This window comes from Diachasmimorpha longicaudata, chromosome 12, assembly GCF_034640455.1.
Source record: "Diachasmimorpha longicaudata isolate KC_UGA_2023 chromosome 12, iyDiaLong2, whole genome shotgun sequence".
Classification (NCBI taxonomy): domain Eukaryota; kingdom Metazoa; phylum Arthropoda; class Insecta; order Hymenoptera; family Braconidae; genus Diachasmimorpha; species Diachasmimorpha longicaudata.
Window position 1 is genome coordinate 5,444,245 of NC_087236.1, and position 25,896 is coordinate 5,470,140.

Sequence of the window (25,896 nt, forward strand, 5' to 3'; positions counted from 1 at the left end):
ATGATTTTCCCCTCAACTATTCGAATGAATGGTAATCAGAAAATTCATCACTAGATGTCAGATGCGTTTGTTTATTCGAAACCCCGAAGCAACCTGGTGATCGACGATCCCTGGGAAATGTTTCACTGAACGCATGATCCTCGGTAGCTCAAATAATTCCGAAAAATGGATCGCCTAGAGAAGCCCCAGATAATAACTCACATCGAAAAATCCGTGGATTATTCTTTATTCGATGCTAAATGGATTCCCTGCAGTGCAAAATTTGTGGTTATGGGCTCGAGACCCCGGGGTACTGGTATCATACAGATCTACGAAGTCTCCAGTGGTGAATTAAAACTAATTAAGGATATTGAACGCTCAAACCCGATCAAATGTGGTACCTTTAAGGCGTCGAGTCTCAGGGATAGATATTTAGCTACCGGTGATTTTAAGGTTAGTTTTGCCATTTGTTGAACCTGCATGTGTGTTATGAGATCCTCCTAGCAGGTGTATTCACTCAAAAGGTGGTCAGGATTCTCATTGGGCTGATGACTGGATAATTTATGAATTTTACGCCTTCAATAGCCATTTTAATTTGGAAAAACAGAAGAATTGATAGAAATATCAAACTTCCTTCTCAAATTTATTTTTTATTTATTTCAGACAAATTATCAATGATCCAATTTGTTTTTTGAGTGGATACCCTCTGGGGGTGATCTAAGAATAAAACGACTGAGCATTCTAAAAGTAATTTTCATCCCCCTCAAAGGGAAAACTCAATATTTATAATTTAGAAGATCCATCCGTCCCAATTTACTCAGCAAATGCCCACAGTGAGATAATAAATGCCATTGACGGCGTGGGTGGTCAGAATGTTGGCTGTGGTGCCCCAGAGATTGTAACTGGCTCTCGGGATGGCAGTGTCAAAGTCTGGGACCCTCGACAAAAGGTTCGACCAGTGGCTGTTATGGAGCCCAAGGAGGGCGAGTCTCGTCGTGACTGCTGGACAGTTGCCTTTGGAAATTCTTACAATTCCGAGGAACGCGTTGTCGCTGCGGGCTACGACAACGGAGATGTCAAGATGTTCGATCTCAAATCAATGTCCCTCAGATGGGAGAGCAATCTCAAGAATGGGGTGTGCGGTCTGGAGTTCGACAGAAAGGATATTCCGATGAATAAACTCGTGGTTACGACACTCGAGTCCAAGCTCTATCTTTTTGATCTCAGGACGCAGCATCCGAAGAAGGGATTTGCTTACTTAACTGAGAAGGTATAATTGATAGTCGGCATAACTGATTTTTTGCTATAAAATTTTTTTTTCAATGCACAGGCTCATAAATCCACAGTTTGGCTAGTCAGACATCTTCCGCAAAATCGCGAAATCTTCATGACCTGTGGTGGAGGTGGATCCCTTTGTCTTTGGAAGTAGTAAGTATCTGGAGTATTAGAACACGAATTTCTACGACCCACTGAATTATTTTATAATTTTATATTTTTATTTGCCATAACATTCCATTGATGTCATCCCAACAATTAAATATTCGAAAAATCTCTTTAAAAAATATCTGGAAGGGCTCTGAGGGACATTTAAAACACATCTTTGTTTATGTCATTTATTTTGGTCCAAATATATTCTATAAATAAATTTGGCCCTACGGTCCCTCCCATCGCCTCCGCATAACATTGGAACTTATTTTAGTAACTATCCTGAGAAAAGAAAACAAGTGGATGCAGATGGAGTTGAGCAGGGAGTGGTGGGTGACGTGAGCCTCCTCCAACACAGTACAATATCTAGTCAGCCAGTCAGCTCATTAGATTGGTGCCCAGACAAACAGGGCCTCGCCGTCTGCACCGCCTTCGACCAGTGCCTCAGAGTCATAATCACAACAAAACTCAATCTCTATTAAAAAATTATTTTCTCGATAAAAGAAATTCTATTCCCAATTTATCTAATGATTTACAGTTAAATTAAATTAAATTATGCAATCAATAAACTGAAAGAATCATAATTAGATTTAAAAGAATAAAATTTAAGATTCTCAATTCACATCGAGACTTTTAATTATAATTTTTTTGAGTATAAATGAAATTAATTCATTTAATTTTAATTATAGTTGAAAATCTATTAATTTTTTATATAAAATAATTTTTATTGAACATTTTTACAACAAAAAAATACCTCACAGTACAAAATCTTACGAAATTCCAAGTGAAATCGGTCAGAATATTTTTTGTTGAATTTTCCACCAACAAATAATTTTTCATATTAAAAAATATAATTAAAAATTCCCGCCAAAAACAAATCAGCTGACAGCTTCCACCGGTGGCCGCAGTGTCGCTAGTATCGCCAGTTGAAGCTAAAATGGCGGGTGTGCTGTTCGAGGATATTTTCAACGTCAAAGATATCGATCCTGAGGGGAAAAAATTCGATCGGGGTGAGTCTTTGATATTCAATATTAATTTATCATTCGATTGTGCCGCATGGCATCACAAAATGGCGATTTGTAAACGATTAATTGCATTCCCTCTGAAGCACGTTGGGCGCACCGGCAACGCACTCGTCCCATTTTCCCAAAGCACATGGCATAACAGCTCTGCGTCAGTTATGATAATAATCGAGAAGTAGTCACCTTGAATTGAATAATTTAGGGGCCCACTTTAACCGCTACTTTTAGACAGAAATATTTATAATCGTTCCCCCAAAAGTAACCAAACAAATCGTCGTTCCACTGCTGTTGTGGGGTCTCGTCGTAGAGGGCGGGAATTACGAATTATTTTGAAGGTAAACATCTACGATAAACCAGTTCTTTTTTTATTGTAGGGGCAGGGGGGGAATAGAGTTATCAACACATTTTAGAAAATAGAAAACGAACTTTATTTCTAAATTTATTGACAGGAAAAAGAAAAATCACGTTAGGGATATCATTACCACCTGTTAAAAACCTTAAAATCAGATTAAATCTTTCTGTAAACTAGTCAATTAAACGTCAATTAACATTCAAGGACATTATTCATTTGAATAACTGATGAATCTAGTTTAATACAAAATTTATCAACGTAAAGTCCTAATTCAAGCGATGAATTTGTTTATATAAGTAAATCAGTGTTTTTTAATATAATCTCCTGTTTTCAATTTTAATCCCTCGATAATCGTGATCATCCCCCTCGGTCTGGATACGTCTTAAGACAATTAACGCAAAAATACTTTCCTCTTTGCTGCAAGAAAAAAAAATCGGTATTTTTTTTGGAGTCGTAACACAGAACAAATTTTGTCTGGTTATATCTCGAGTCGAGCTGGATCCGTTTAGTAGCTCTGGCTCAGATACAATCTTTCCATCCGTGTACATAGGAGTATTGTGGCCATGAGGAATGGCGAGAGGGTGAAAGGGTGATTGGCAAGGGGGATGAGGTGAGAGGGGAGGGTGGACGGACGGGACGAATCTGCGGCCCGGTCGATGCAGCGATGCCCGCAGCACCGCCAAGCAACATCGCAGTCGCGTACGTAATATGACGCTCACCAGGAGAGGGGCTGGAAAAAGGTGTGCGGGGTAGGGAGTGACACGGTCAAGGTCAGGCTTGGCTTCAAGGTCGCGCTTGGGATGAAATCTCAGCTGAGATGCAATGACAATTTTCATGGATAGGCTTTTTTTTGTTATCCAGGTGATGGAAAATTTCCTGTCGGTGTCTAATTGTGTAGTTTAATCAAGGAAATGCGAAATATTTGGCGCAGGTCGCGCGGAAAACTCGAGATTTCTTCAATTGATTGGTGGAAAGTTTTTTATTAATTTTACGTACATTTTTCGGGAAGAAAATTCAACGAAATTTGGGTTTTCACCCAAACATCGCCCTTTGTTTCACCCCCTCGTGGTATAATTTTTACCAAACATTTATTTCCGTGCATCAGCCCCTCCTTCAAACGATAACTGTAGCTATTCCTTATCATCACAAAAGACGAATGTTCATTCAATAAAGGAGAATGTCGATCATTTGAATACGTGGGAAAAACTGGGCCAACGATATGAGGCTGTAACCCCTTTCTTATTGTTTCCCTTCAACTTCTTCATTTTTTTTTTTTAACTATTGTCAATGGACAAAGCGAGGGGCAGATCGGCTGGCGTTTCTGCATTAGAATGGTCAGGGGGTTGGAGTAGAAAGGCAAAAAGGTAAACTGAGAATAGAAGGGATAGGGGAGAGAATAGAGGAGACTCGTTGACGTGGTGATTCGGTTTGAAACATCGTAGTGAGCTGGCCAGTACGTGGAGTTGCATGATTTTTAATACCCGGTATGTTCGCCCGGACTAATAATGCATCGCCCGGGAGAGGCTGCACGGTATATGTATGCGGTTGGTCCTTGGTACTGACGTCGAGTACTTCCACTATTCGTTTACCTCCATCCTGTAACGGTGAGGCTCCATGGAGCTGGGGAATGTTCTTAATTATTCTTGATGATGTTGCGCAGTCTAAATTTTTCAGGGAATTTTTCGGGATTTAATTATGAAATTAATTATCACGTATTTTTCATTCCATGTTTCAATCGTATTTTTGGAATAATTTGGAATCAATTACTGATTATTAATTTGTAGGGAAGAGATTTTTGTTGGAATCGCAGCCGATTTAATTGTTAATTAAAATATTAGACTAGAGAGTGGGATAAGTTTTAGATGGAAGATTTTTTTTTTAATCATAATATATTTTTTTGTAATTATGATTTAAGAATTTTGTTATTTGAAAGAGAAGAATAATTTGTTTTCAGCCAAATAGAAAATAAAAATAGTTTCAGCAATTTTTACCCTAAAATACATTCTACGACTCAATTTATAAAAATTCAAGCCCAGGAAATCCTCAACATTTTCCCCAAATTTTTGCAAAAAAATCCAGAGGTCTAATATACTAATTACCATCAATAAATTCAAACAACGTCTTTTCCAAAAAAATTCCATCAATTTTTTCTTTAAAAAAAAATTCTCTCCTCTCCAAATACACAATACAAAAAACTCATTCCCTCCTCTTCATCCTTCGACTCCGCAAAAAAAGGGCCTGTACAGTCGGCTGTTAAAAAAAATTTTGTAGTTAGAATATACCAAGTGGGATAGAAAGGGGGCTATTCGTTCAGCCGGCTGGTTTCCTCGACGTTAACATCGCGGGTTTGGCCTTCGTGTTGCTAGGCGCGAGGGCCACTGTCAGTGCCAAGGCAGCCCAGGCCACTCTCTCGCCTTCCACGCGTTCCTCTCTTTCTTGTGTGCTCTACCCCTCCCTCTCCTTTTCAGCCTCTACCCTCCCTCCCTCCCCGCCCTCCCTCTCCACCTCATCTTGACCCCCCTAACCACCCCTCGCCCCATCAGCCCGGTTGGATAGCCAGCCGGCTTTTTCGCCGGTCTCCCAAGCCGATCAGTGACGAACCAACTGGATTCAGTATCACTAGTGCCAGAGTAAAATCTATCGTCATTCATTAAAGATAATAAAATCAATAGTTTGATTGATCAATCATGAAATATAATTTTCATCGGGGGAGCGAGTCAGTCGGTGAGGGACAAGGAATGTTGCGATTGACGATGGACTTTCGATGAAATAACGTTGTTGGATTGATGGAAAAGTGCCAGGAGATGAGCATTGATCGACCTCTCGATGAAAAAAATCGGAAATTCAACGATTGCGAGGTACCAAATTTATAGTATTTATATTTACGTTTTTTTCGGGTCGAAATGTCTTGTGCCTACGTCACTGGGGACATTTGCGACTCGGGGGAGACGCAGTAGTCGCGGAAAAGGCGAATTCCGGGGGATGGATTATTGATCTGCAAAATGGGTTTGATAAAAATTGAATTTACGGTTTGACGATCGGTGAGGAGGAATGGATCGGGATCGGTGGGGGTTAGGGGGTGAATGGGAGAGTGAAAATTGGGGATTTTTTTTTCATTTTGAAGATATTTTGTCAGACTTTGAAATAAGACCTGAATCGATTGAATCGCATCGTCAGGTGCTGAGATATCGTCGATTGTAGATGCGGTCGAAATCGATTTCGACGTTTTTCTTTATTTATTGTGGAAATTGCGACTTTTGCGGGAAAATATATCGCAGAATTGGTATCGCTGGCATTAACGTTTGTGTACATTTTTCAAACGTTACGTCGCAACCGTTGATAAGTACAAAACGTGAACATCAGGCAATTTTTTTTATTGATTGAGTCATCCAGACCGATTTGATGAATTCTTTCCTGTCAGCGTTATTTTCGCTTTTGTTTCGTTGAGGGCAGATTAAGCTCCTTTGTTTCTCGGTTACCAATATAAACTCGATGTATTGAACACTGGCAGGAAAAAAAATGTCTCGATGACGAAAAATATCGGTAATTATCGGGCTGACGAAGATGGCGAGAGATTTTTTTTTCCGGTTGACGCGCTATTTTTGCGTTCCATTCTTCAAATGTGTTTTTCGAATTAACAATGGGAATTTCATGAGTGCAGAAAGACATTAAAAAAAAAATAACTTTCGATATACTACGTTGCTTGGTTACGAGGCTCGTTTGAACGATCACAACTGCGCCCGGTAATGGAGATAAGAATGAATTATCGTTCAACAGTGCGACGCGAACTTGAATTAAATGTTACGCAAGCGTCGTGCATGTGACGACGTACTCTATTTTTTGTGCCCATATTTGTGGTATTTTCTTGTGACGAGGGACAATTTTTTAAAAAAGAAATAATCATAATCTCTAAAGAATAATTTTTCTGTTCCTCTGGAACATTATTTTGGATTTATAATAAAAAAAACCGAAATAACAGATTTTTTTACGAGTGCGGAAATAGTACATTTTAGGACGAGGGGAGAAAATTATTTTTTTTTAGGAATTTCGAACGTTTTAGGACGGGAAAATGCGTGGAAAGGGAACAGATTGGTCAGACGTAGGAGGACGGAAAATTACGGTACCGGACAGTGGCATTTGACGTTCTTTTTAGAAGACTCCGTAAATTATTTCGTACACTCGCGGTTTTTTAATGAGTTTTGTGGTGTTTTTTTGTGGAGAATGTTTATAATATTCCTGGGGTACTGGAAAAAGAAGTGAGACAGCTGTAGGAGATAATGAATAATTGAATGCGGGTTTTCAACATGCGTGACAGACAGACGGGAGTTCTGAGTCTCCCAGACCGATTTTTCTGTTATAAAAATATTATTCTTACGATTCTGTAGTTGAACAAATCCCTAAAATATTGATAAAATCAATTGATAAGTATAATAAATTTAAAAACAAATATAATTCACTGTAACAAAATAATATGAAATCTTTAAACGGCTGCGACGCGATCGATTTTTCTCGCGAAAATTCTTATTTCTTTGGAGTTGAAAAATTTTTTTTTTCAACAGTTTATTATCGAACTTCACGCACACACCTGTAAAGTTTAATTTCACGATTAAAAAAATAACCAAAGTACTTGAATATCCCTAATTGACGACTGTAGAATTGTTTCTGCCCTTTTTTTTATCTGAACGCGCGGAATTCCAGCGACGCATTGCGCAGTTTTTTTATTCCACCAGCAATTATTTCCCGTGAAGTACGAGAATACATGTACTTGGAAAATGCAGTCTGCACGACAGCTGGGGGATTTGAAAGAAAGGGAATATCTGAAGCTGCCAGTTTCTATTCTAATCGAGGCAGGAAATTGCGAGAGTTTATTTTGAAGATTTGATGCTGCGCACCGGACACGATTGCGAAAATTCTGTGGTTTTTAATTTTTTTTTTTTACGCGATTAGTTTATCAATGTTAATGACGCCTGTAGACCGCAACTGGGAGGGAGTATTGGGTAATTTTATAGAGAAAAACGGGGCAGAACGGAGGCTACTCTCTCTTCAATCAATTTTTTATTATTTTTCAGTTCAATTTTGTTTTTAATTCTATGGAAATTTTTGAGTAAATTTATTGGAGAATGAGAATAAGTTATATGACATTTGTTTGTTGATATGGCACTATTTGTTATATCTACTGCTTTATTGTTATTTTAATTAGTAATAACAGAACAAATGTTTGAGAATTTTTAGTCGGAAAAAATCGTTCGTCAATTCTCATCAAAAATTTATTTCTTCACGTGCAATAAATTAAGTTAATAAATTACACCGATTCCAAACAATTATCCCGATAATATCAGTGCAATTGAATACCAAAATGAAGGACATTCATATTTAGACTTTAATATTGACGTACAATTATGAATCACTGCCGTCATAATGCGCCAAGTAGTTAAATTCGCGTCAGTGTAGCCGGTTTTTCGTCGCAATTTGTTATTTCCAACCGTCGTTAATTGTTAACGAACATCTAAAGACGACATGTCACCTTAAAATCGACAAATAAACAAAACCACACGCTGAAGTTCACCCGGAACTTCAATAAAATTTATCTCAATAGCAGTAAATAATTTATTTAAGAGAATTCCGGATTTTCCCAGCACTTTTTTTAACATTTGTTTATGACATTTCATCTGTCCGTGTCCCTGACACTTCTACAAAATTCCCCACTTCTTCATTTCACTCGGAAAGGTTTTTATCGAATTTTTTTCTTTCCACAATTTTCTTTCGATTCTCTAGACTTCAGTGGGAATTTTTTTCATCCGGTGACTGGTGACACAGAACAAAGAGTTTTCAGGGGCACAAATTATTAGTCTCGTTATGTAACACTCCGGTTTATTTCGAAGATGGAGAAATCATTGATTGATAGTTTCCTCTTTAGCCCCCGGCAATGCCGTTACTTCTTAAAACGCTGGCATTTTTCCAATGTTTTTGCCATTTCCGAGAGATACTTGCGTCAATCGCAGTGAAAACCAGAATTCTATTGGAATAAAAAAAATATCTAGACATGTACACGGAAATGTTGACACGATAAATAAATTTACGCTGATGTAATGAATTATTTATTAAAAACGAATGAATTTTGGCTGTTTTTTGCGGTCTATCGGATTCCACCGAACGTTCGTGCGTTCGATAGTCAACGATTTTTGTTTGGAATAAATAAATTGTTATATCAGTTGATGACTTATATTCTGGGGAATAAATTTGGGAACGTGTCTGGGGGAATTTCGGTCAATGGGTTAATAAAGTTGTCTGTGAGGAGGAGTCACAATGCTGCATGGAACCAACTGGAGACGGGAATTATGGAGTGTAAGACGCCTGCGGCACCCGGGAACACTAAGGTTCCTTGCAATTTCCTTTTGAAGATGAAAATAAAATTGTTAGTTAATGAGGGGTCATTCTAGGGGGGAATTTTACCTACGAGGACTTTAATGAAAAAACATATGTTCTTGGAAGATAAATGTGAGCGGTAATTGCGAGAAGTTTGAGGGGTCTTTAAATTTATTTAATAATAAAATTAAACAATTAATTCTCCACACAGATATTCTTGGAATATATCAGCAAATTGTTGAGACTTCAAGTGAAACCTTTTAATAAAAATTCCCTAGAATTTTTGATTTTTAAAACCAGGTTTACCCTCCTCTCCTCCAAATTGTCCCTCAACCTGCGTCAAAATCCCCATTTTTTGCAATTAAAAATTTTTAATTCAAAGGAAATTCTCTCTCCTAGAAATCAGACAATATTAAACAAATTAACAAAGTCCAAAAATAATTTTTATAAACAAAAAAATCACAAAACAAAATCAAAAATTCAAAATCGCCTCAAAAACCTCTTTGAATCTCCCAAAAAAAAATTCCCCTTCACTAAAAAAACTTGAAAACCCGCCAATACCATAATCCCCCCTCCCCCCAACCCCCCCCTGTCTAATAAAAATCAATCGAAACCCCAGATCTCCAGCTCATCGCCTCCCCCGATAACAAACGAAAACAGTAAAGTTGCTGTAACGAAGGTTGGGCTGTCTCTCCCCCCCCCCTCTTTCTTCCCCCAGATTCCACCCCCCTCTGGTGCGCATCCCCCTTCCCCCGATATTTTTGAAGGTCAAGGTTTTCCACCCCTGGCAGTGGTGCGCGTCCGGGTGGGAGAATAACCGAGCCAAATACATCTACCCCCTCACAGCACAAGAACACAGACATTCTCTTCTAGTTTAAAGCGTAGGCGGGTTAGCCATATCTGTGAGGGGGATGAAAATGTAAGGGTGGGTGGGTGGTTGAGGCGAGGGCCCCCGGTGCTCAGTATTTATAGAGCCCAGCCGACTGGTCGATATCGGGGTAGGCGTCATTGCGCAGTTGATAAAACCCCATGCGCGCAATTCCCTCCCCTTTGACAACCCCTCGGGCACTCGGAATATTAAATTTCTCACATCCCGTCGCCTCGCAATTAATATTTCTTCAGGTAAAGCAAAGAAGACGAGGAACAATCCAATAAATAAGTAAATAAATAAATAAAGGAAAAATAAGAGCAAAATGAGAAATTTTTTAAAAATAAAATCGCAATTTTTTCATACGTCAAATCCATCGAATTATTTTATTAAAATGAATTGAAAAATTCTGGTAATAATTTTTCTTTTGTTTTGGGTTTATTGGGATATTGTTTATGAACAAATAGAGGAATATTTATGGAATACGTCACGTGCTGGAGGGAATTAAGCCGGTGATGGTGGAACTAAGTGCATTAGATTCTGAGGCCATCGGGTTTTGTTGAGGGATGGGAGGTGCGCGTGCCCGTTCGCCCGGAGGGTTAAAGTAGGAGGGTAGTGCGTAGGTGAGGGAATAACTGGATAGAGGGGTGGGGATAGGACTGGATCCCGAGGAAAGGACTCTCGACGATTCTCGAGGCAGCTGTGAGCCACCCTCGGTGCTGTTTCGTTCAGTTGACGTTCATATTTTGAGGGAGGTTTTTTTTTTTTTTTTTTCGTGGCAAGTGCTCGGAGGGAAGTTTTACCGATTAATCCGATGCTGAGTATTTTTAATCCTCGAGGAGGTGGCGATGGCTGTCAATGGGTGAGTGCTGGAACTCTTAGGAGTTGGGGAAATTCAAGCTCATTGGCGCGACATATGGCTGCTCTGGGGAGGCTTTTAGAGGGTTGCATTTTAAGTTGATAATTGAATAAGAATTTATTTGGGGGATTACGACCATTTGGGAGAGTCTCCCCCATTTTTTGAGACATTACGAACATCCGAAAATGCCAGAAACAAATAAATATCGTCAATTATCGCTCTCACGTTTCAATTTATTATTCAATTAAATATCGATGAAGTCATGGAGTGATAAAATCCAATTGTACCACCATAATGCGGGGGTGAGACTGAGTTTATCCGTCTGAATTGATCTTACGTCCACGTAGCGATAGAATGAAACCCCAACGAGAACAAAAAATCGACAATCAACCGACGTATGTAATTACCCCTCGAGACTAATGTTTAATTAATTTTATTTCCAGTCAGTCGGCTGCACTGCGAGTCCGAGTCCTTCAAGATGGACCTCATCCTGGACATCAACAGCTGGTTGTACCCAATGGAACTCGGTGAGTCCAATAATCACTAAAATTACTGTACACCCCCGAGAGGGGGTCTGTTTACCGTAAGAATCTCTATCAATTTTTGGTCTCTCTACGGTAACGTCCCACTCCATTAGCAATAAATAAATATAAATTATTGACTCGATAACAACTACTCAAGGTCCCAGACTCGAATAAAAAAGTTCTCAACCCACCTAACCCTCCCGCCTTTTTTTTAAATCAATTATCGAACCGTAATGACTCCTTAATCATCAAAAAACACTTCCAATTCATCGCCATATTTGTTTACATTCCACATTCCACGATTTTTATTACGGAAATGTGTAAATCGATAATCCTCAATGTCTCGGTTTTTCCTACACACGCGATTACTTCATAAAATATAAACAAACAAAACCGCAATGAGTTAACACTCACTGAAAATAGAGAACATCTCCCTCTCCGGATATTCAAATGCAAGTAGATTCACCCGTTCAAGGTCAGCCCTCAATGCGCCCATACCACATCTTGAATTCACACTCATCACCACTTCTCCCCAACCAAATGTACATTTTCCAGTATTTTTTATTCGCCCAGTTTTTGCAACGTAGCAGGTGCCACCCTTGCAGCCCCTCACCCTCCTCCCCCTACCCTCCCCCCCTTCTGCCATTACCGTTCTCACCGAATGCTCTGGACCCCTTCGACCCAGTTTCTTCCCTCTTCTTCATTCATACAAATCCGGTATTTCATCTCAAACATCGAGACAACAAAAATATAAACCCCCATTATCGATTCATCCCTCCCCCTCTTACCACACCGCCCATCCCCCAAAAATTAAAATGAATTTAATTTTACTCTTCATTGCAAAAGCACCTGTTTCATCGTTTCATAATCACCCTGAGAACCAATTACCCCCCGGAAAATTGAATTTTCACTTGCTCGAGAATCACGAATAAAATGAATCCATTGTCTTATCGAGCCCTCCCCCTTCACCCTACCTCCCCCTTGAGTAGGCGAAGGTTATGGAGTCGGTGGGCTAGGCCGCTGTATTGACGCGTGGCGATTTTCAGGCTTGCGCGAGATGACGCAACCCTTTTCCCCCCCCCCCACCACAAAAATTCACAATCCTCAACACCGCACACCACCCTGTCCCCCATCTATCCCACCCCGTTACACATCATCCCCTCCTCATCCAATCGGCTTCAAACCACTCGTGCCACTGCGCGGTCCTCTTCTCAACTCCCGCTTTACCGACAAGTTCAATGCCAAGGTCAATGCTGGCACGACAAGCCTGGTGTGTTGGTTGGCGGGGGACTTGCTCCGGGCCAACTGAGAAAACTCGTTCGCACAGATTTTTAATCATCGCGATAATGTGAGTCGAAGTGTTACTTCATCCCTTATTCAATCGATATACGTTAATGGGATTTTTGGTTTTCGAATTCCTGGAGGGATAGGGGAAACGGGAGGGGGGAGGAGAGAGATGATGGGGAAAGCCACCCCTAGACGACCGAATAAATTTATCAAATTATTTTATTTATTTATTTATGGAGTTTTAAATGGGGTTTAATTTAAAAAATCAAAGCGGAAATGCGATTTAAGGTGCTCGCGAAGGTGTGAGGGGGTGAAATTGGTGTTATTGATTTTACAGATTTTTTAAAATTATTTAATTATTACTGAGACGATCGCCAGTGATGTGGGGATAAACCGGTTTTACTTAAATACGACGTCAAACACCGGAAGTGGAGCTTTTGGCGCTTCCAACGGGGAGAAACGATTATGCGGTGTATTATCGATGTGAAAAAAAATATATATCGCAACCTGTGACATACATAGAAATGATAGGGGTGGGGTGGGACAGGGGTGGGGTCGGGGGGGGAGGTGTCGAAGGGGGCCAGGAGGAGAATGAGGTGGTGTGGTTACCAAGGTCGTACCGTCCTTTAAATCGAATAGTTGGTACAGTGGACGATCGATAGCTCGATGTTGTCGCTCACGTTCGGGCAATTTCGGTCCAGACGACTGGTGTTTCGTGTGAGTGAGTGAGAGGCAGGATGCCGTTGTAGAGGTGAAGGTGAAGAGCGAGTTTTATGGAGGTGGGGATAAATGGGAGACCGGCGACGACGCACGGGTGTACATCAAACTGCGTCGTATGCTCTGGCTAATTTTCGAGATTCTGATGTACTCGGGTTTCCTCTCGGTCGAGGAATTCAGCGGATTATCGGGGGATTAAATAAAAAAAAATTTTTAGGTGAAAAATGGTGGACTGGAATTTTTTGGGGGATTTTTTTGGGGAGCCGCGGGTGGGGGGGGGGGGAGCGGGTCAAGTTGCGGTGGAGCATCGCCGCGGAATTATTGAATCAAGTGGCTGATTTTCCGTGTAATTCAATCAGAAATGGTCCGCCATTTTGGGTCGACAGGGGCAACTGCGTAATTCAGAGCTGCCCCTGGCACTTGGGGATTCTTGGAGACGATGTTCGAGGTATCGCGGTGGGTTGATTAATTGGAGATTATGGGAAAAATGTCGGTTGATGAGGGGAATTGGGGATTTAGGGGGGGTCGAGGTGGGGGAGATCTGCATTTCCGATTTTACGGAGTCATGAGAATTATTTGAATGCGAAATTCTTGGGGGTATTTATAGACTATTGCGTCATGAATTCGGGAATTGGAATGTACATGAATGTCGGTGGATTTCGATGTTGTTATCGGAGAGACGATTTCCTCGTCGAGAGAAATATATTTTAATATTTTTTAGTTTTGAAATCCAAATTTTCTGTAAATTCCGCGATTTACGATGATGGGACAATTAAAACAATTTTTTAAAATTAAAATTTCCTGCAAATTCATCGCATCAGGACGACTTAATAATTAATTAGGATTTTTTGAAACGAAAAAATTAATTTTCAAGTTTTTTTCCGTCAGTTATCGGGATAACGCAGGAAAAAAAAACGACGAATGGAACTGAAATTCTCACACTAAACGGAAATTATCATTGTTATCGCTCTCTGCAGTGTAAAAATATTTTAATTATTATTCTTAAAATTCGAAGTATCGTTATCTCTCGCGAATGCCAACACTGGCCGCTCTCCAGAGACAGCGAGTGGTAAAACTGAGTGGAACGTGATGTGAGATTAATTTTTTGGAAGATCTGAATGTTTGAATTTTTTTTTTTATTTTTTCAGGTGACAAATTTCGCCTGGTCCTTGCGACCACCCTGAGGGAGGATGGATATCCAGACGGTGGGGATTGGACGGCAATTGAGCAAGAGGGTGGCTCACGTGCTGACAGCTTTGAATATGTCATGTCTGGAAAGGTGTATCGCATCGAGGGTGACGAGGCCAGCAACGAACCGAGCACAAGACTGTGAGTAAATATATCAGTTACTATAATCACTTACTTCGATTACCCCCCCTCGCAGGGAGAGAAAAATGCAATAAATTTGTGGGGAGAATTGAGAATAAAAACGAGAATTTCTCCCGAAGGGTTAACATTCAATAAAAAAATCATTTCATAAGAAAATCCCAAATTATTTAGATAAAAATATATTTAAAGATTTAGAACCCTTGGACATCTCTATTTGACCCCCGGGGCAAATACTACCCCTAAAATATTTAGAAATAAAAAAAAGTAAAGACATTTCTTGTAAAAACATCATCAGATAAATAAAAAAAATCGTCTCTTCAAAATAATTTACTTCAGCTCTTCAATCTATTGTTTTTTTATAATTAAAATTAATCAAACATTCCGAAGTGTTCAATCAATCAACCCCCCAACCCCTAAATCACTTGTATTTTTCTCTCTCTCCCTGCATCAACGTTTCGGATAAAGTTCTCAGGCCCGGTTGCACCCCGATTTATCACGATCTCTTCCAATGCATTGCTGGAAGCATCCCCGACGCTGTTTATTTTTTTTTCTATCACATAACGAATGTATGTCACGAAAGACAGGATCAATACTCAATATAGATTTTTATGCGAGTCACTCTGCAATTATCAGATGTAATTGCGAAAACGTTTTTTTTTTATCGTCCTGGGATTGCCATCAATCTATTCCAGTCGTATGCGACCCGATGAAAAGGAGTCGAATGGCAAATGGAATAATCCAGAGGGGCGGGAGGGGAGGAAATTTAATTTTCGGTTCAGTGAAAATTGGACGAATACATCTGCCTTTCGATGGTGGGGGAGGGGGCTAAAAGCCCCCGGTTCATGCGCATTTCTCATGCCCCTGTCCGTCATAAACGACGATTGATTGTCATTTTGTGTGAAGGCTATTATCGAATGTGGGGGCGGAAGTCGGAAGTTTTTCAAAATTTTAAATCACCCGGTGTGTTGAACAATCAGTGAATCAATGTCTCCTTTATTACCGACTCACGGTTTACTCGAGTTCAATTTTCGGTGCGTGGAGATGGAAAAAAAATAATTAAGAACCTGGTGAGCCATCGAAATGGGCGAGAAATCGATCATTCGAATGGTAAAAAATCGACGATAGCAACTGGATAGAAATCGCTGGAAAATCCTTGGAGGATTGTGACGTTGACAAGGGGGACAGAATTTTTGTGAATTTTTTTTTGCGGCACCTGGAGTGTTGGAGAGGAAATTCGCTGGAAAAATCATCGGAAATGGAATTTTATACGGAAATGGGAGACTGCACCGACGAAGGGTGATGTGAATTCAGGTGCTAGCCCTCGTAGAACAGGGATCCACTCTGGGTTCGCTCTGTTGATAAAGAAGTGAGTGAACACAGCTGGTGGTATCTCAGTTTTATGAGGGCGTTGTCGACGTTTGTTCGCTCGTACCGGCGGACTAATCAACAATTACGAGAAAAAAAATTTTTTTTTTATCGTATGACTGTCTTTTGATTGGACATCGCTATGAATTCTGCACAGGGCGTCACCGCAATGATGATGAGGCTGGAATTGAGAGGCTGATGATGGAGTGATGGATATCGGGGACCGCAGCAACGAGTGTTTGTGGTGGAGTCATAAAAGGGGAGACCGGAGATCCTTGAGAAGAGTTTATGGAATTATTTCGTCGATGGGGGAGAAAAAGGATGATAAGAGCTTTCAGGATTTTTCTGGAGACTGGAATATGGAATTATTGCTCTGAAGATGTCGATTTTACGGCGACAAGTCATCGATTATTTGATGGAAATGGATTTTCGATGGGTTACAGTCGATTGTCGGTCAGACGTCGGTAATGAGAGACGTCAGACTGTTGGGAATTATTGGACATTCAAGAAACAGTGGAACAAAGTAGACAATTTGTTTTTACGTCGGTGGAAGACATGAAAATACTCCGAATAATATTCCACGTTCAGAAAACAATATTTGGGAGACAAATTAATTTTTTCCAAATAACAGCTGATTCATTGAATTAATTTCTTTATTCATCAAACTTAATTTTCAAACTCACTTCCTCCTAAAGACATTAAAATAGATGATTTCCAGAATTTTCGTAATTTTTGAAATTATATCCATAATTAACCTGTTGTTAAAACGATGAGATGTATGCGAAGGACAATTTTTTTTATAAATTGTAAATATTTGAATTTGTTAGTCAACAATTTTACTTTAATTTTTCAACAGTGCAGTGTCATCGAGTGAAGTAACTGGAATAGCCCATTGAATGATATTTTCATAATTTATGCACAATATACTACTGTTTTCATGAATTATTTCATATCATGTTTCGTATCAATGACTGTAATCATTTTATTATTAAACGCTCTTCAACCGCTCATCTAATCACTCATTTTTATTCATCTCCATTCCATTGGGGCTCGTTTCACGTCACTATGCGAGGTAACTCCGAGGCTTTGGAAATTACTGGGTTCAGTTGATGGCTTCCATGGAAATGAAGCAGATGAATTTATGGGAAAGCTCACGTCGCTGTGGATTATGCGATAGAGGGGTGGGTGGGGTTTGGAGAAGTAGTAGTTGCCTGGTTTGGTCAGGCGTGACGGTGGATTATGGAGAAATTCAACTGGTCAGGAATTTACGCTTTAAATGCGGAATGAAATTCTCCATTAGTGTTCTAATAACGTCTTTCGTTATGTAAAAATCCACCGCAAAAGACAATAATTCAGGGGAATAATATTTTGGTTGATTTCCGCTGGAATTACTGTCTTTTTCTGGTTCTCCATCAATTTTCATACGATAATTCATACAATAATTCATTTAATATTCATTAATTATTGAAATCCATTGAATTCTCAGTGTTATCGACTTTCTTAGGTGGAAAATTTATATCTGGAATTCTCCAGATGTTTTTATTGAATTTCCTATGAATTTTTGGAAAATTCTATTGAGAAATTTCATTGAAATTCTATTGAAAAATATATTTCCTTACAGATTATTCTATTTTCTTCATTAACTTTCATTTTTCCTACCAAAAAATGGGCTCACGATCCGGAAACCACTGAAACCAGAAAAGTCAATAGAATTTTCTCAAAAAATCCAATAGAATTTTCAATTCACTTCCTCCTTTTTTCTGCTGGACTTTCAGTCCCCAAATTTTAATCTCCCCCAGTGTTACAATTATTCCCATCAACTACTCAGTCCATTTTCCCTAATAATTTAATTTACTACTTGAAAAATTGATCGTTAACCTGTCACCCTGAATTTTATTATTCAATTTTCATCCCTCATTTTCCACCGGATTAAAAATCTCCCCAGAATACCATAAAAATCCTACATTTCTCCTGCACCAACTGACGACGAATTCGACCTTGCTCCCACCTTCTGAGCATTCCTCTGGGCATGACCCAGTTATCTCACCGTATCACAGCGCTCACCTGGATGCACTCACTGGGAGCCCAGCGCCCTATTCCCCCCCCGCTGATGTTAAAACCCCCGAAGGGGAAATCGAGGATTCACAGCAACATTGTACCCCCCCATTGTCGACTCTGGGGAAAGGTCAGGCGTGCTGGAGGGGCTGAGGTAACTAGGATATCCGAAGACCTCTGGCTTCCTCAAAACTGGGTCATCCTGTTGCCCGAAGTACACCCGAGTGTGTCCCGTCACCCTTTTCTCCTTTCGTCCTACCGTAACCCCCCACTACATTTCCCATCCTGTTGCCGTACTATTCACTAGTGCCATTAGTCCAACATTCAGACGCGATTGCAATGACAAGCATCAGGTGCATCAGTGGAAGAAAATTGGTTTTTAATATTTTTTTAAAAATTCCTGGAGCCACTGAAATGGTCGGGCGGCGGTGGGTGGTGGCTGGGGGGGTGGGAGGGGGGATTGGGAAATTTTATCGAGAGCCGGAATTTTTTCCGGAAAATTTTGCTTGAAGGGTGAGTGTTGGAGCGCTTTCATCTCTCAAGAATCATTGAATGACATTATGGCTTTAAAATTCTGAGTGCATGGGACAGAGGGGTAAATGAGTTTGCGCGAAAAGTGCCCCTGGGAGAGCGGTGGTAACCGAGTGCTTTTCATTGACGTCACCGGGAATATCGTCATGGCGGAGCTGTTGTTATCCTTCATTGAGAGAGGAAGGAATATGTCCTGGTTTTGATATCCTGGTGATTACACTGACGCGCGGTAATAATTGAATCTCACGTATTTAATAATGTTTATTGGGATTAGAGAGAATTTTGTTATCGTGAGGAAATTTACGATAAATCGCAGGTAAAAATGTCCATTGTCTTGATAATTCAAGGAACAATTATTGAGGATTATTTTTTCCTACAAAATTTTGTTATTATTCTGAATTTATTTGTTTGGGGGAAATGATCGATCGAGTGTTTAGTGAATCGATGCATAAATTATTTTACTCGACCTGAATTTATTTTAGTTTAACGTCTAAATGCGGAAAATTTCGCCCTCGAACAGCCCTGACATTGGCGGCTATTCTGTTACGTGACGACGAGTCTGGGAGTTTCGGAAGTTTAATTACCACTGTTGTTGATGCTATTTCGCTTCAAGTTCATCGCAAAAATATTTATTTTCGCTTCAGCTTCATGTGGCGCTGCATATGTGTTATTTTATCGTATTCATTCAATAAAAATGGCACCTCCACACGAGCCGTGAAATCGACCGCCCCTTTCAATTTCCAATAACTCAAAAACGGCTGAGTGAAAATTTTCAATTTTTTTTTCACTTTCAAGATATTTTTTCGCTCTTTGAAATGACACCTGACCCGTCCCAATCGCATCGTTCGGTCAGGAGTTATCGGCGGTTACACACGAACGAATTTTCATGAGCTGCAGAGGCTGGTCAAGGTCGCGGAATATTTTGCATTTATTTTGAAAAATTGAGGGTCTTCCGGTTCCTCCGTAAGGTCCTCCCCTCTCGAAACCGACATACGGCGGGAAAAAGTATTTTTTTAAATATTTTCTACTTTCGTCTCAACTCCTCACGTTTTAATTCATTTTTTTACCGTTTTTTTTCATTGATTATGGAGTTATAAATTGTTAAAACACGTCATACATTTACGTCACACATTGTACATGTACTCGATGATCGTGAAAACCACTCTGACACGTATGCACATGCATAACTGTGAGAGCAGGCCACTAGGAAATTGATTACGCAATTTGTCGATAGTCGTACACTCAGGGCCGGCTGTGATGGACATTTTTTGACGAGCAACGGTTGCCCCCCTCGCCTCCCTCCCACCCCCCCCCTGCGACAATTTGCATTGAAAAAATAATTCTCGGTTTTGCCAATGTTGGCAGCCCTGACGATGAGGAAATTTGTCTTGTCAGAGGTATTCCTGATCCAAAAGTTTAAATTAAACTTCAACGAAATTAAATAACTCGGGAGATCGCGATTTGCTGATCATTTTTCATCGTTTAAAAATTGTTACTCCGTAATTGGTGATTCCACGATTTGTTTGTGAACCTCCGGGGTATCGAGGCTCATTTTCGTTATCGGGCGGTAAAAATTACGATCGTGACTGATTTTTCTTGATGAATTGATGTGGAGTAATGGGAGTGGTAAAGTTTTTATGTGAAAATGTTTTGTGGGTTAAATTTTGTTTATTAATTTCTCATTTTAATGAAGATTTCCTGATTGTTAATTCATCTTCCTATTGAACCCGTCAAAAATGTCGTGATGTTCCCTACGATCGCCCAAAATCTTCATTAATTCCCCATTTCCAATAATTAATTCCCACGAAAATTATTCAATAAAATTATCTTGAATAATTTACCGTGTTTTCATTCCATATTATCATTATATTATACATAATATAATGATGTTATTTGAAAAAATCCTGGAAAATCACTCCGAACACTCCGGGAGCCCCTCGATCGTCGGAAAAAAAATCTCCGAAAAATTCAAGGCTCTTCATTTCGAAGCCACAACCTAAATTAATTGACGTTCCCCGCGTGAAGTAGCTCATGTGAGTCATCCAACACGCGTGCATGCTGGATCAGCAAGTTTTCCGGGTCGTCCACGAAGTCGGCCGTTTGCAAGTGAAAAACAAGGACACATTCTCGTACGCCTCTCGTCGGAACGTAATCGTTAGTCGGGCCAAGCATAGATGGTTCTGTTACGCAAGCCCTCGTTAGGCCATCCCCGATGTATTTTCGTCATTGAAAAAACCCGGTGCATCGTTCACCACAACATCCACCAATTACGGGACACCCGAACCCAAAAAAAAAATCCCCTTTTCTTCATAATTTTCCTCTCACTTCCCGCCGCCCATATTTCCATACCGATCAGTCAAACGATTGTGTCATGTCCGACGAGGACACGTGCGGTATGACAAGGACACGAGAAAATCACCCGATCATCGTCGTGGCCCCTCGAGGAGGTCGTCACATCCACCACGAAAAATCCCAGAAAATTTTCACGCCAGAAAAACACCGAAAGAAATTTTGGATTTAAATTGGACCTCCAGAGGGCGCGAGCATGAACGAAGTTTATTAAACGCGAAAATTAATCTCTGGAGTCCAAAATTTCTGCGAAAAATTGGTTGATTGTCATTTCATGCTGCGTTTCCCCCTCGTAAGTCCAAATTTTTCCCCAAAATTTCATTCCATCAAAATCCCCAAAAGATCCCAAGTCAGACGAAAAATGAGTCCGATTGCATCTCCCTTGATTTCCTTTTGGCACGCCATCACAATTTCGTCCTCGACACGTGGATCCCACCTCCAATTATACACGAATGCCATTATATATAGAAAAGTAAACCCCCCAGTACCTCAGTCGTTCTTAATCCACTCGGCGACGAGTTCATCCGACGTTAAAATCGTCAAAAATCTCCCCGCAAGGGAAAAAGAATTAAAATCATCCGCCGGATCACTCGATTCCCCGCGAGATCCCAAAAAACCAAAAAAAAAAAATCCGCGAAAAGCGCTCCGTCAGTGCACCACGGCAGACCGTCGGTATATACTTGGCGTAGCTCTGGTCTCGTCGTATAAACGTCGATTGTGTAATAATCTCCTTGTTCTTCTTCTTCAACTCCGTCTCTCACACGAATCGTCACAGTGTAACGAGCATTGCGTCGCGTTCCTCTTCCCCACGAGTCCTCCAGTTTTTTTTTTCTTTTTTTCACTCCAACACATATAACGCGGGTTAGCACCCACCGACGGACTGGTGGGTACACTTCCCCGGGAGCGTAACAACTCTCGGTTTTAACTCATTCCTAGCTATTGCTAGACCAACTAGTACTCACCCAGCCGTCGTGTTGTTGGGACGTTCGCGGTCTCCTCAAATTAAAACCGAACATAAACTAGAAAAACAGATGATAAAGCGAACGTGCGATTAATTAACAAAATGACTGAATCGACGATCAATCGCCGGGGGAGCAAGTGAACGAGTGGTTAAACGATGATACGTTCCCGGGGCGCCGAGGAGGGGAGGGAATTGATTGAAAAATATTTGTTGAATTGAAAAAAAAAAAGAAAAAAAAATCGGTGAATATTTACTCGGTGGTAGATATTAAATACGAGTTAAAATCGGCCATTTTACCAGCCACTGGCACGAGTTAATCGAGGTTGTAGACTCATTTGAGAGGGGATAGTGCATATAAATGACACGCGGGGTGAGGTGTTACCGACTGTTTAAGGAGGGGTATTAGGAGGGAACACGAGAGAGACTGCAATACGTTGTCTATTATTAGTGCATCGAGGATGTGTCTCGTTCTCTTTTTACCGAGCCCTGGGCGCAACTGAGTCGCGGTCAACGATTATTGGGTGGGAATAGACGAGTATTTAGTACAGGCCGATAGTCCACGAGATTTTAATCCACCCGAGGGCTCAATAAAATACCCCAAATCGTTAAAATAATTCGCGATATCGTCAGTCGTTATTTAAAGGTTAATAATCGTTTCTCGAGGTGCGGTAAAATTGTTCGCAAATTAATTCAACGAAAACAAAATTAAATATCACCAGCAGTCAGCAACCGGCGATCAGCTGACTACGCGTTTGTCGTCTCAATGGAACAGCTGATCGTGTTTCTTTGACATTGAACATGTCAGTGAAAAAAAATATGTAATTCAGTGATTAGGAGCGGTTGTAGTTGATAACTTCAGTGGTTTTATTAAATAATATATTTGTTTAATTTTAGTTCTAGTCAGGATGAATTGAGTACGAGGTTGTAACGTGGGAGTGCACTACCGGAAGCTAAATTACACTGTCATTAGCGATGTGAGAGAGATTGAATGGAGAGAAATAATTTTATTGGAAATGTTGGGGCAGTTGGGGCTCGTGCCAGATGCGCGTTTACACGGGCCCTGAATACTGTAAATGCACTATCTGGTACGACATCTCTTCTGTCATCGTCACCGTTTTGCAATCGCGTCTGACTTGAGGCACATCAATTCCCCACCTCTGAGGAGTTGATCCCTATTTTCCTTTTTCCCTCACTGGGATCCGATCTGCGAGGGGAATCGTCCTTGTCACCTTCCCCTCTCTTCCTCCACCACCCCCTCCCCCCCAACCCCCCTAGAACTATTGCCAATCACTTTCCCCAGGAGTTTTGTATCGCTGTCGAGTAAGCTTTCAACCTGCTCAAGGCCATGGCTTATTTGTCATTGCTCTCATTAGCGATTTATGCTTTCAACGAGGCATTTTTTTTTTCATTAAAATCTGTTCTCTTGTTTTGTCATTTTTAATTTAGGTTTAAGAATATTTTTGTTAACGCGAAATCATAGGTTTTACGGTAGTTCCTCGATCGTGGAGAATTCTGGTCTTTGGATTGTGAGTCGACAGGATGAAACAGCTGGGAATGCAGTTGATGTTGGCAACTCTACTGTGATTATGTAATAATAATAAAGCTCATGTGATCAATCTCTATCATTTCATTTCACCCGCTTTTGTGTATGTCAATGCTTGGGTATCGATGGAAATTATCGACGATTATTTGCCGATAATTTTGGCTCAATCGGGTGCTGAAAAAAAATAATTAGATCAACGATTTTTATGGAGATAATAAACGTGAAGTTGAAAATCTCAGAGTTGAAGATTCGGTGTTTTTCTTTTCTTCCTGAAATGCAGAGTATTTGGGGCCTGGGGTCCCGGTAGAATATCAATCATTTCATTGTCACAATTGACTCCAATCTCGATTCTCATTCTTCGCCTTAATTCCCAGTTGCTAGTCAGTATAGAATTAATTTGTGTAATTTATCTTAATTCTGAATTAAATTTCTCTTCTTTAAACACTTGATGAATCTTCCTCACGATGATGGTACCATCCGAGGACGACAGACAGACAAAAATAAATCGAGTTGGGCTCGCCAATCAAACGTGGAAGATTCACCGGTTGGCAGGTGAACCGGAAGGCCAAATTCTGGCATCGAGAATAAACGAATACGAAGATTGCAATTGGATGCCAATTGGTTCCATCAGTCGAGTATAACTACTCAGCAACGTCTCTCTTATGTCAAGTTATTCGAATTTTGTCAGTGACTTGACAGATAGAAATAAATCTATAAATCTTATGATCACAATCAGAGAATGAAGAGCTGATGGAGGTGATGTTGATACGCTGGACCTGTTGTGACAGCCGCCCGTCCTGTTGTGAATCTTGAAGATGATTGACAGTGATGATTATTTGGTCCTCAATGGCGACCGGCGTGCTGGCAGTGTGGTTAGCTGGTTGTGTGATTCCCAACCAAAACACGACCGCTATCGACACTGCATTTACGACGGTCGCATTAAGCACAACCACGTTCGTGATGCTAAATAAAAAAAAAAAGTCATAAATGCCATCGCATTCGTCAATTGCAATTTTTTTTTCCTGATTACAACACGTACGTGTGATCGAAGAGGATCAAGATTATGATTTCCAATAATTTTACGGCTAATAGTAACGAGACATTTCGATTATTGTCATTATGATGTGTGTGAGTGCTGCATGAGCTGGAGACACTTTATCCGAACGTTGATTGTCGATCCCCTTCGGTGAACAGTTGATTGTTATGAGAAATTGAATTTTTTCGTGTCAGAATTATAATATTTTGGTGTCTTATTGCAGATCTGCGTACGTGTCCTTCGGTGGATTGCTGATGAGGCTGCAGGGAGATGCCAACAATCTTCATGGCTTTGAAATCGATCAGCACATGTACCTGTTAATGAAGAAACTGGCCTTTTAGGGTCATCTGGGCGGAGTTGGATTTATCAGTGATTTTTGGGGGGAGGTGGGGTGATTTGTGCTCGGGCTGGGGGAATTGGAGATGGGAGTTTAGAGGCTGGTGGGGTTTTCAGACATTGCGAATGCATCGCTCATAATAAAAAATGAGAAGGCGTTTTTCAAGGGCAATTCGATGTGCTGCGTTCAGAAAGAATAATGAAGAGGTGGTGATCACATCGATTTGCCCTGGTTATGAGTTTATGGATTAAAGTTTCATGAATCCTTGGAATTCTGATGGGAATTGCCAGGGGGATGGTACCTTGGTGACGTATGTCACGGGGGGTTTGAGGTCTTCAAGTGAATTCATGTATTTTTGAGGGATTGTGGAAGTAAATGATGTTTTTATAAATAAATTGTACATTTGTTTATTCCATGAGTACCTTTGGAGATGACTGGGAGAACTGAGAGATGTGAAAATCCATTTTATTTTTGTAAATGGGTCTGAGGGAGAGGAATAATTTTTATAAATATTTGTAATCAATTTAGCCCCTCGTCATTGTGGTGGGGGTCAGTCGATGGGATTTGTCCATCGAGAATTGATAATGTACGATAAATAATAAAGTTTCAAATTTATATTTTGATAAATGTCTGAAAGAATATCTGGGAGTCGCCCAAAGAATTCGCGAAGGTCAACGTCGGTGAGACAAGGGCCAACTGCAGTTGTGGAGAGCCTCTAGACGAGAAATTAATCTCTAATTGAAAAATACAGGAATATTTTATCCTTTAACTTTTTGTGTTGGAATTTTTTTATGTCGACTAAATATACACCTCTCGTGCCAAAGGTGACCCGCGCCATTTTCCGGTCTTTCCAGTCGAAAAAAAAAATACAGCGTCTGCGCAAGAATGGAATTTGTCTATCGACAGTCGAATGCAATTTTTTCGGAAACTAAAAGTCTTTAACAAAAAAAAATGCCGCGTAAAATCGGTGAGACGACAATCTTCGGCGATT

General features: G+C 40.3%; 2 protein-coding genes across 6 annotated transcripts; both read left to right on the forward strand.

Moving 5' to 3' along the window:
* The first annotated feature begins 6 nt into the window (after positions 1-6).
* On the forward strand, positions 7-1,988 carry LOC135168242 (dynein axonemal assembly factor 10). Its single transcript, XM_064132235.1, has 4 exons — positions 7-432; positions 749-1,249; positions 1,310-1,407; positions 1,679-1,988. Exons 1-4 carry the CDS (start codon positions 166-168, stop codon positions 1,884-1,886), a joined length of 1,074 nt encoding a protein of 357 aa, XP_063988305.1. The 5' UTR covers positions 7-165; the 3' UTR covers positions 1,887-1,988.
* A 282-nt stretch (positions 1,989-2,270) lies between these two features.
* Positions 2,271-25,532, forward strand: LOC135168249 (DNA-directed RNA polymerases I, II, and III subunit RPABC3). Of its 5 annotated transcripts, none has more exons than XM_064132246.1 (4): positions 2,271-2,414; positions 11,315-11,398; positions 14,548-14,728; positions 24,792-25,532. In XM_064132246.1, the coding sequence occupies exons 1-4, from the start codon at positions 2,342-2,344 to the stop codon at positions 24,907-24,909; spliced, it is 456 nt and encodes a 151-aa protein (XP_063988316.1). In that variant the 5' UTR covers positions 2,271-2,341; the 3' UTR covers positions 24,910-25,532. The 5 variants fall into 5 exon arrangements, 4 of the variants coding, with proteins under 4 accessions (XP_063988316.1, XP_063988315.1, XP_063988317.1 ...); XM_064132245.1 differs by lacking the exon at positions 2,271-2,414 and adding an exon at positions 8,001-9,123; XM_064132247.1 differs by lacking the exon at positions 2,271-2,414 and adding an exon at positions 10,691-10,874.
* Positions 25,533-25,896: the final 364 nt, after the last annotated feature.